General features: G+C 37.7%; 1 protein-coding gene across 1 annotated transcript in view; it reads left to right on the top strand.

Annotated features, from left to right (window-relative positions):
• Positions 1 to 9,499, top strand: part of AHRR (aryl-hydrocarbon receptor repressor) — an 85,079-nt gene extending 75,580 nt beyond the window's left edge. Inside the window, exons 7-11 of the mRNA XM_030445653.1 lie at positions 1,329 to 1,459; positions 2,771 to 2,970; positions 4,634 to 4,752; positions 5,673 to 5,814; positions 8,323 to 9,499. Of these exons, the coding sequence (XP_030301513.1) occupies positions 1,329 to 1,459; positions 2,771 to 2,970; positions 4,634 to 4,752; positions 5,673 to 5,814; positions 8,323 to 9,442 (1,712 nt within the window). The 3' untranslated portion in view covers positions 9,443 to 9,499. The remainder of the gene's footprint in view (positions 1 to 1,328; positions 1,460 to 2,770; positions 2,971 to 4,633; positions 4,753 to 5,672; positions 5,815 to 8,322) is intronic.
• The last annotated feature ends 2,503 nt before the right edge of the window (positions 9,500 to 12,002 follow it).

Here is a 12,002-nt window from a genome sequence, read left to right as displayed (position 1 = left end):
AAGCTGCATAATGGCTATTTATAATGTTTTCGTCCCATAGATGACACTTCTTGCTGATCCTTGACATTTATAAGGTAGTGTTTGATACTGAGGTTAGAAAGTTGAAGTTTCCTTTATTTTTCTTTAATTAATATTATCCATCTAGGATGAACAGAGTTTTTGTTCCTCCTAGCAACCTTTTGTTCATACCGATCAGGACACCAGTATTTCTTTCATTAATGCAAAAAACTCCCCCCAAAATATTTTTGTACCACAGAATCCACATCAGATTCTGCTGTTGATTTTCCCATGCAAAGTTACCTGGACAGATTCTGGAGGAAAAAGTAGGTTTAACAACATGTTTTTTCCTCTCAGTCTGTATTCCTGAGGATGGCAGGTTGATATGTGTTCTCGAAGTTTCTCCTACATGAGGTGTTAATCTGAAATCACAAATACAGAAAATATAATACGGTTGAAATTGTAAACTATGTAGAACTATTGCTTTCAGAAAAAATAAATGTTTTTTTACCAGAAGCTGAGAAAGTAGTGGAGGAAACAAATTGAGAAAGCACAGATTCCAGAAGGGTGGGGAGAAACCTGCAAGCAGTCCTTCACAGCCTTTATGAAGTCCTCAGAAACATAGTCATGAAACTGGTTGAATTTCCTGCAGTTTCTGTGTTTTGCAAGTCTCACAGATATATGAGGAGCTTTGTAAGATTTTGAAGGAAGCATGCAGAAAACAAAAAATGTGCATGAATCTTTAGAACTACTAAAAGCTACGAACATCTGGAATTTTTGTCCTAACATATACTGTGGAGAATTTTAGTTCCTGAGTTCATAACTCTGCATAAATGCTGGTGTATTTTGGGAAAGAAGTATTTCAAAAGCTATGCACTTGTAGTTCAGATTTGTAAAATACTTCATTAAAAATCAAAGAGGCAAGAGCTGAACATTAGCTAATCAGACACTGTATGTTCATTGGGTTTTTTTCCTTACATTAGCATTTTCCCTCATTTTTTTCCTTTTTTCTCTAATGTATTTTCTGTGATCTTTGAACTCAAAACCAGAGACAGCTGTTACGCTGCTTTGCATCATTAAAAAAAATCACAAACACTGAGGAAATAAAAACCTCAGTATCTCAAGAAACTCACCTCAATGCCACAGTAGAGGTTTTCTTTTTTCTTTTGGAAGAGCATATGCAGATGCATCTGTATATGATACAACTTAATATTCATCCTTCCATAGAGTAATTTTAGCAATTTCCATAACAGCTTCTTCAATTAGCAACAGAACATTTTTATTCTTTCTTAGCATGATCTGATATGTATTGCCTCCACTGCTGTTCCTAGGAGAAGAATATTTCCTCAGTACACTGTTTAAAGCACAAGAAAATGGCAGCACACCAGATTATTCTTCCTTCTTAACGCGGTGTTTCATCTGTCGAGTTCGCTGCTTATTGGACAGTACTTCAGGCTTCCTTGTAAGTATAATTTCACTTAATTGTAGTCATGACATAATAGATTTTAATTACTTCATATAACAAATATTTCAACATTAATATTGAACAGAAATATTGTGGAGGCCTGTGGAGAGGCTACACTTTTCATTTGCTGAGCACTATCGAGAAACACCTGAAGACATTTATTGATATGTGGAAAGAATGGTGGGAGAAAAGAAGGTTGTAAGATTTGAAACTGAAAGAATCTATGAACTTTCATGTTTTAAGTTCTTTTGGACAATCTGTCCTTGATTTGTACTGGGCCTACCACAAGGATGGCAAGCCTGAGTTTCAATGACAAACATCTAAGCACAAAATATTTGCTTTAAGGAACAGACGTAATAATGATCCACTTTCCCCTTTTGTAAAGGGTCTTTTAATAATAAAAAGGAGAATTAGAATGTCTCTCACCTACTCCTCAAATAGGCTTACTAAAAGTGGCTTATTCCTGGAAATCACATCCTCACTTGCCTAGAAAACACCAGGACTGCTTCTTCTTACAACAAATTATGGCACACACAAAGAAAATGAGAGATCAGCATGAGACAGCAAAATGCAACTGCTGTCTCAGATGCTCATTTGCTGGAAGACTGTAGGTCTGAACAGTCATACCAGTTTGTTGTCTCTGCATTCCTGCTTTAATTCTGTAGCTCTGGGAAAGGCCCAACACAAATGTGCTTATTTTTCCCTGGTCATTTTGTGGTAGGTAGTTTTTCACTGAGAGGTACCAGCTTGCTATGAGCTTGATCTCTGCCTTCTGATTCTATGGAGATTAGAGGCAGGGATAGATGACGCCTTCCAAGCGAGGTACTTTGGATATGGATACCTTGAGAATATCTTTTCCTTTGCCTGTTCAGCCCTTGGATTATGCCAGTTCATGAACTTCCCAGAACAAGTGCAGGACAAGAGGAAAGAAACTCAGAAGCCACCTCACTGGAGAGACCAGAGCATGGAAAAATTTAAAGTTCCAGCTTGAGAATGAGGCCCAGAGGAAAGAGCTGTTAGCACCACCATAGCTGCTGGTCTTGGCAAGCAGAACATAATGGGGAGCTTCTACTTTAAGTACACAGGAGATCAAAAAACAAAGATCATCCTAAAGTGTCTTGTTTCACACTTGATAGTACCTTCACTTACATGCCTCTGAAATGGTATGGTTTAAATTGTATGAAGTCAATGAAATTTTTATGTTTTATCCCTTTTTCTAAACTGGTTTTGGTCCATAGGTTGTATTAACCTTTACAAGTTTTATACACTAGATGCTTAAGATAATACTATTGTTCTTTTGTATGACAGACAATGCAGTTTCAAGGCAAACTGAAGTTTCTTTTTGGACAAAGGAAGAAATCCTCATCAGGAACAGTACTGCCACCTCAGCTGTCCTTATTCTGCATCGTGGTACCACTTCTGCTCCCTTCCATGACAGAGATGAAGATGAAAAGCTTGCTTGTGAAAGCAAAACACAAAGCTGATGATGCAGCAGCAGTGAATACAAAGTATTTTCAAATTAATCTTTTAGCAGTTAGTAAAGTATAGTATGGGCTTTGTGTTTATTAAGCATGGAAAAAGCACAGATTAGTCTAAATATCTATTTTAAAACTCTTTCTTAGAAAAGTGAATAAGTTATCTGAGGCTGACAATATAATACATAGTAAATATAATGCAATGTAATGTAATGTAACAATGTCATGTAACATATTTTACTTTACATCAAATACATATTAAGTATTACATTACTTTATACATAATTCTATATAAAAATTGGAGAGCTAGAATACCTCCCTAACCTTCAGAAATTACCAACACAGTAAGTCATTCAACTATTTGTAAAAGTGGAAAAGAAGAAGTATCTCTGCCGAGAGGCTGAAATTTCAGCATCTTCTGGTAGCAAAATTACTTGTAGTTAGGTATTTTGGTAGAAAGCAAGGGAAAAGGAAAACTTTAGAAAGCTGAATGTGCGTGTGTGTGTGTGTTCATATAGATTCAAATGAGATGTATTTGATGTATGGATTTATTTTACAGCAGAAGGCTTATGAACACAAAACTCTACAATTAGATTAAATGGCCTGGGGCTGGTCACTCGGTAGCAGCCACAGATCTGGACAGATTGTGTTCTGACTCGTTTCCTTCCTAACACTTATGTTCATCTTTCTTCTGTGATTGAATCTGAGTTGATATTTTGGGGGCTAGGACCATGGTTTCCCTTGTCTGGCTAAATATAACCTTGCAACAGTGTGGTCCATTGCTGTGAAGCAAAATGCTCCTCGGTATGACTGACAGCATCATAATTCTGCTTTTAATTAGGATATGCTTTTGTATCTCTGAATTTACCAGACATGTAATGCGGTTCTAGAACGTGCATCCCTTTGACACAAATTAAATTACTGGAATGCTGATATAATGGACTATGCAGGCTTAAAAAGACAGTTGGAAAGTCATTTCCACTTACTAATCTTTCTATGGTCCAGGTGAAATGAGCTGATGATCAGAATTCAGCTCCTGAAGGAGAGGCGCTTTACTTAAGCTTTACTAACTGACTGTAGAGTGGCCAAGGATTTTTCAAGAATGAAGCGGGTGTTTAACTTCAGCATTTCCTTTGGTTCAGGACTGAAGCTGGCCAGGGATGGCAGGCAAATTTATACAATAAGTTTTTTTTCTGAAGGTCTTAACAGAAAAAATTTGTAAAGCAGTGTCATGGACTTTGCAGCCTTTCCAAGCTCTAATACACATTTTGAACCAAAAACTGGAAGAAAGTAATTAAAATACTATGATGATTACTGCAAATTGAAGTCATGCTAACTGCTGGTCAGTGTGATATACATACTTTGAATGGACTTGGAGTAGGCAGAACAGAATATACACAACATTTGTCTCAATTAAAACTGAATCTCAGTATTCCAGAAATAGTAATTATTGAGCAGAATGTTCCCAAACATAAATATTTCTCTTAAATGAATGCAGAATTCCAGTCATACACTAGTCTGACCAAACGAATGATGCAAGAAACATAGATAATTATTAAGTGTTGGTTCCTACACATTTAAACCATAAGTCTTTGCTAACAGCCAACAGCTTGAAGATCATATCTTTCAGAGTTTGTGATTTTACTGTGTTATCATTTACTGATGGGACATCTGCCATATTTTCTCTCCTCTTCAGCTCCAGTTCCAAAGGTAATTCAGGTCTTTGTGAAGCAGCAGAATCATATGGAAGAAACACTCATCATGAAGGTGCAGTTTCCAGTAATGCATTACAGATTGCTGAAAACCAAATCAAAGGTGTCTGCTAATTACTTCTGGATTTTGTACAGTTTATGAAGAAAATTTTTTGTCTTTTATCCTATTATGTCTTCTGAGCTTTGGTCCCAAAGATCTCTTTTTCTTCACTCTAAAACCCTTTCTATAAAAAAGATGCAAAAAATTATAAATATATAAATTGACCAATTGAAAAGACAGCACTGAATTAGTCCGCTATTTTGGAGTTGGCAGAAATACCATGATACTGACTTTATAGATATATATTCAATCATAACAAATAAGAATACTCAGAGTATACTTTCCTAAATATGGCATCACTGAATTTAACAAGATTACAGGGAAGCCTTCATAATAAATATCATATGTATCCCTCAGTATTCCCTGAGGAAAACTGGATAATACATTACAAATGCTAGTTTTTTCCAAATGCTATTTTTTTTCAGAAAACAGAGGGAAATCAGAATATACTGTCTTTAAAACTCATTATTTCCTTGAACATTTGACTCATGCTTTTCCAGTGTTTGCTGTGGTAATATTATGAGAGTCTATGCTGCCTTTCAGTTTTTACAATAGATAAATGTTGATAGTGAGAGCACCCCCAGTGTGCAACTTCTCGAGTAGAGCCAGCCTTCTTTCACACCTGCTGGAAACCCTAAACTTCTTTAAAAACATCTTTTTGTCATAGCCCTATTTTTCAGAAATGTTTTCTTGTTGTTACTGTACTATTACTGAGAGGTGGTTTTTTACTGTTTTGTTTTTTTTTTAATAAGTGAACAAATAATACTGAAAAATCCGTGGTTACAGTTTAAGTGGCTCATTAGGTTTTTAAAAATGATGATTTCAGGGCAGCAAAAAACCTATGAATATTCACTTTTAGTTTAGCTAAGAAAAAATGCTAAACACTGCTTGTATAAAAACAGATTTTCTTTTCAATTTTACAGCAAAAAATAATGGAGAAAATGGCATTTCTCTAGTCAAAGTACAGGCAAATGAAGATCACTGGGTCTGGGTTCAAGCTAACACGCAACTTCTGTGTCGAAGTGGTTGCTCAGAATATGTCCTTGCACAACAGCAAATGTTAAAGTAAGTATGTTTTCCAATACTTAAAAAAAAAAAGGCTTAGAAAAATCAAGGTATTCTTAAAGCGTGAGATCCTTAAAAGGACTGTAGTGACTTAAGAGCTGAACAGGAGGAGTTTAATTTACTTACAGAATGGAAATCCATTTTTGTCTTGGTTCATATGAAATGGCTGGTACAATCCCAAACAATATCTATTTTCTGCAGTCCTTTTTTCTTCTGAAGTCAACTGTACATACATACTAAACCAGAATACTTCAAAACCAAAATGTTTGATTATTAATGTTTTTACTATCTTGAAAAAAAAAATGTATTTTGGGGTTTTACTTTGCAGATGAAACTCTTCACTGGTTTAGTGTCTTGTTTTTTTTATTTTTTAACATTTGATTATATTAGGCTTTTTTTTTCCTTCTGTGTGACAGCCGAGCTCATGTTTTTATTGGTGGATATTTAACATAATCTAAGCAGGGATGCTCATATTCATTGTATGTCTGTGGATACATACCTGTAGGTGGCTGTAGGATCAGTCCTGCAGTGGAATCTTGTGGATCTGCATTCAGAGAGGACCTTTCCTCTGGGTTTTATCCTTTCCTCCCAAACTGGCTTTTTCTTCCTTCCCCTCTGGGATTGCCTATTCCACTTGCTGAGGTATCTCTTCAAGCTGGTCTGAAGAAGGAGATGAGAGAATGGACTGAACAGGAAAATACCATGAGGTGTACACAGTCACCCTCTGTCCCAGTAGAAAAAATGTGGCTGTTATCACTGGTTTTTTCCCTATAAAATGCCTTGCAGGTGAAAGAACTAAATGAAAAAGTCTTTCAGCTTCCAGAGCAGATAGCTCTTGCAGGCAGTATCCAGGTGAACTGGATCCAGTATCCAGAAGCAGAGGAGCTACCACCTGAGAGTGGTGGAACTCTTCACCTCTACTGGGACAGCACAGACATCATCTTGCCACATGAGGGAATGAACTTGGATTAATAAGCACATTAAAGGAGCTGTTTCTTTTATTCAAGTCTCTACTTCTAAATCAGGTTTTGTGTAATGAAGCATGGTCTTTGAAGTTTATTCAGTTACATTTTTACTGTCTGAGTGGTTAAGATCCTTGTTCTGTGCTTGATAGTTCCTGCAGCCTCATATTGCAAGAGTTGGCCTTGGAGATGATAATCAGATCTTTATCCTAATATTCTGCAGTAGACTTCATTCTTACTGCCACTTTTTTTGTTAAAATGTGTGCTGTCCTCCTGAAAATGCTCATTCTTTCAGAGAATTTTCTCTAGATACTATTTCACTGTAAAATTCTTCATTTGGGAGTCTAAGCTTTTGTGACTGTTGCATTTTGCTCAGTCCACTGCTTCCCAATTAGACCATTTCCCAAGGAGACAGTTCTGCAGAACATTTTAATTGTGCCATTTGCATCTCAAGGCTATCAATAACAAAGCTGTTTAGCAGAGGACTGAAAACAGTCAAAACCTCATGGAAAAAAAAAAGAGAAAATATTCTTTCTGGGTGTCCTTCTATTACAGTGGGATATTCTCTCTTTTTAACAACATGGACTCCCTCTACTGGAAAATCCAGTACTTGCACATTAGGTCCATCCTCAGGAAAAAGTTCTTAATAGAGAGCTAAGAAACTGCTTTCTAACCCCCCTTACCAGCTCTCCAGATTTTCATGCTTGGTTTCTTATTGAGATGGATAATTCTTGTTTGGAAAGTGGGGTGGTTTCATGGCACTGATCCTGCCTGTTTGAGAATTAGCATATTAGTGAATTCCAGGCAAATCCTGGACCTGAAGATTTGGATATCAAGTTCTGAAAACTTTCCCTGCCAGAGCTCTTTGCTATTGTTGAATAGTTCAGCTGGAGAGAAAGAAAATTAATTCATTGTCCATCTTAGGAAATGAAAGACAACATGAATTAGGTTAGACATGTAAAAAAAACTTGTGTCCAACATCTGTGACTACTCTGGGCATTTAATTCAGGCATTCTATTTTCCCTCAAATAACTCTGTGTTTCTCAAAATATAAGACCCTCATGGTTCTCCCTCAAATCACTTTGAGTGGAAAATTCTTTTGAGTCCAAATAATTTCTTGTTAAGAAAACACTTTTTCTTTAAGATACTCTTTACATTTTTACCTCTATATTTTTCTGCACACATGTATTATTTATATACATTTTAGGGGAAGAACAAAAGTGTGAGATAGTTAACATACTGTACGACAATATTTAAAGTATTTTTGAGCTGTGTGCCTGATATGGAAGAGTAAATGCTTATCAGAATTTAAATGAAACAGTGCCATAGAAAGGTAGCTGTGCACACACATTGGCACCTACATGCATGAACACGTTTTTTCTCCCCCAAAAATGCAAAGGTTGTGTTATATGGATGAGATTGTGAGAGTCCCATATTAAGTTAAGGACAAAGGATCTCTTATAATGTCTGTTGTGCCACTCTGTTTGTATACCAGAAAACATCTATTTAGAAACTTCTCATTGATTTTTTTTTCTGTCATTGAAAGGGAAGAAGATGAACAACTGAAGATACCAAACAGTTTTGCTGGTTTGAAAGGAAACCTGGAGGGGCTTTCCTATAACAGTGCCATTGAAACTGTGGGCCAGTGGAAGCATCTTAACTGGACAGGAGTGAAAAATGAACAAGACAGTGTAAAAGTGAAGTTTGAGCCTCAGACAAACGGTGAGGGTTTTATGCAGGAGGAGCCTCTCAATTCTAACACATCAGTTTTAAGTGTCCAAAACAACTGCACCACAAACAGTAACTGGACTTTAAGAAACTCAAGCTCTTGTTCTATGAGCCAACGAATGAATATGTGTTCAAACAGGAGAGCTGGACCATTCTACAACAGAGACCAAAGTTTCTTAAATTTAGCATCAACTTGCCCTTCTCACTGGGGGAGGGCAGAAAGCTGCCAGCCTTATGCAGGTGTACAACAGCGTTGTGTGGAGAACTATGCAATGGACCATCTGAAACTGCAGAGACCATTCACATCCTCAGAGTCTCTCTATGATGCAGCCTTTCCCATGGAGATGCCTATCAAAACAGAATACGATTCTGATTCCGAAAACATTGCAGATAACTACCTGACATCACAAAATGGAGCCTGGCAGGATGAGAATGTCTTGGTGAGAAAGCAAGTGCTTGGCTACCCCAATAGAGTGCACCTCAAGACAGAACCGGACCTCTGTGATCCAGCCTCACCTTGCCAGAAGCCAAGGCATTGCCTTTACACTCCACATAACTGGCAATGCATCGTAGCAAATCATCCCAGCAACCTAAACCTGAACAGATCTTGCAGAAGTTCACGTAGCAAGGAGATGGCTCCGTTTTGCCCTCAGAACTCCTCTGGGTGTTTGGAAAGCATGCCCAACCCCCTGCACACAGTGTGCTACAGCCATTTCTACAGCCCCAACCCAGGGGAGGAGAAAGAGCAGAATAATGAGGTTTTTAAAATGCCCTGTGAATTTAAAAACCCCTGCTTGGTGCAAGCCATCAAGCGTGAGCCCCTGGATTCCCCACCACTCTCCAGCAGTGGGCAGAACAGAGTGCATCCAAGCTTCCCTGAAAATACATTAGCAGGTCCCGTGCCTCATAAAACCACTGAATGTACATTTTTGCAATAGATTTTATAACATTTGGAATATTTATAATGCTAAAAGCAAGAAGTTGTAGATTCTCTTCCAGCTGGGTTAAATGAGTTACTAAAATTAAAAGCCAGTGTAAAGATTTTGAGTGTGTGTGTGCGCATCCGTGTGTCAGAAAAAACAGACAGAGACACACACACCCTTCACACCCTGTCCCCTCCCACCCCACTCCCCACCCTTCTCTAGTGATCTCTGGCAAGAAAGAAAGAAGGAGAAAAGCTCGGGCACAAAAAAATTTATCGTTACTCACTGCACAGGTATACCTGCTAATTTGTCTTTATAATCTTTCCTGTCTTGCCTGTGGGTCATTACCAAGGTCTAGATATTTCTAATTCCTGACTTTGTTCTGTTTGGTTTTCTCAAGCTGACGTGATGCCTCTGTGCAAAGAGGAAATGGTTATCCTCTCCAGTGTGGCCAGTTTGCCTCAGAAGACTTTTTATTCTTTCTATCAGCTGTTTCTTTATCTCAATATTAAATTTATCTCAAAATTAAACTGAGTAAATTGCAAGGAGACAGACAAGGGCTTCCCAACACAACTTTTAAATTTAAAAAGATAGCATTTGTTAAAGCTAGTTACTTTCATAAAATGCTTTAGAGATTATTTCACTTCAAACTGAAGTTCTTCTGAAGTTTTCCTGATACTACCAATGTTTTAGTACCCATGTTTTCCCCTTTAAAATGTATCAGCCTTTCATGATGCTGTTTAAAAGACTGAATAATGGGATGTTATCCACTTGTACAAATGTTACAAAGCCCTGTAAAATGAGAAGAAAATATTGTATCAATTATTTTCCTTGTGGCTACTTGTAACATTAACAAAGAAAATGCACTTTTTAATTTGATAGTTGCTCTTTGACTGATAGCAGCTTGTTAGACATTATCATCTGACATCAAAAATAAATCCCAAATGAAGATGGTATGCTATCTTCAAAAGCATCCTAGTGTCATTTCCAAAAGAAAATCTTAATCTCACCAAGAGCTCATTGGAGGATTTATACCTTTCAAAAGCACTTTGGTGCTTTTGGAAACACTTCCATTTGCTTTCCTCCCAGGCAGCAGTTTATTTCTATGGAAAAAAAAATATATATAAATCTACAGCTTCTGGTTTGGTTTTTGTTGCTGTTGTAGTTTGACTCTTGCACTAACTTTTCTTTAAAAATTGCACTATTTCAACTTTGTATCAACTTCACCTATATGAAAACCATACCATCTAAAAAAACCTTAGGTGTATATGTGCTTTTTGAAAGAAGCCCTATAATGAATGTTTTCTTTTTCAAAATGTTATGAATGATTATAATGTCTTCATTTCTATATCTGCTAGGGCATGGCTTTACGTGTCAGAAAAGTTATATAAACTTTTCCCCAAGTCTGCAGTTATATGGGATAAATGTATTTTTCAGGTAAGGAAATGGTTCTGCAGCTGGGAGGCTGCTCTTCTCCAAGGCTATCTTGATAGAAATTAGTAGCTGTACATTAGAATTGGCAGATGTAAAGATACACATTCTCTGCCTGTCAGTTAAGAGGTTGTGAACAATCATTTGATCTGAAATGTTGCACTTTACACTGAAGTGGTTGAGGTAACACAGATGTCTTTTGATGACTGTCCTGCAGAAGGCAGTGTTCCCAGCAGAAAGGCAAAAGTGGACAGTAAAGAAGTGCAATAATGTCTTACTGTAGCTTGTTAAATCTGCCATAGAGCTGACCACGAGGTGACCACCAGCAGCCACGAGAACATTTCTCTTTTTTTGGTGTCTGAGGTAAAACAGTTCCCTGATCGCTTTGTGTTGCCTTTTATTTGAGATGGTCTTGGTATCCTTGGCTTACTACTCTTACCAGTGGGTGCAATGCAACCTCAGACCCCTTTCAAAGATGAAGTGGTGGATTTACATCACTCTCTGGTACATCACTGTTCATGTCACATAAATTTAATCTCAATCCCATAAATACTTTTGGGCAAGCAAACTAGGTGCTCACGTAAAGCCAGACTGTCAGATAACATGTCAGATAACATTGTTCAGCTCTGCCTCACTGACTCACTATTTATAAAAATAAGAGCAGCAGTTCCTTTTAGGCTCCCTCAGAGGCCATTGCTTGGTGTGCAGCAGTGGCACTGCTTAGGAATGTCTCAGTGACAAACAATCTCCTGTGACCACACAGCTGCTGGTAGGATTCAGCTATGAAGCCTGAAATGTTCTTCAGCCCAGCTCTTTCTGCAGCTGCTGGGCAGAAATAGGACAAGTGTGAGACAGGGTAGTGTGGGAATAGGTGGCTGGGGCAAGTAGAGGACACACTCGCATGGCTGCAGAAAAGCTGCTTATCTAATTCCACACTTGAACTCATTCTCACATCCTCTGAATGAGAGTGCCTGGGCCTGGCTTCACACTGCCTTGCACCATCATTTGCATTGATGCAACATGACTAAAACACTACTATCCTCATCTGGACATGCTGGTGATGTTTTGCATGGATGTAAATTGTCACACTGGGTGCAACTCTGTAAAGGACTGTACCACTGGATGTCTTGTCTGTGCTTAGAAA

Source organism: Calypte anna, chromosome 2 (genome assembly GCF_003957555.1).
Source record: "Calypte anna isolate BGI_N300 chromosome 2, bCalAnn1_v1.p, whole genome shotgun sequence".
NCBI lineage: Eukaryota > Metazoa > Chordata > Aves > Apodiformes > Trochilidae > Calypte > Calypte anna.
The sequence above is the reverse complement of the archived record's forward strand: the minus strand, read 5'-3'. Positions and strand labels throughout refer to the sequence as shown.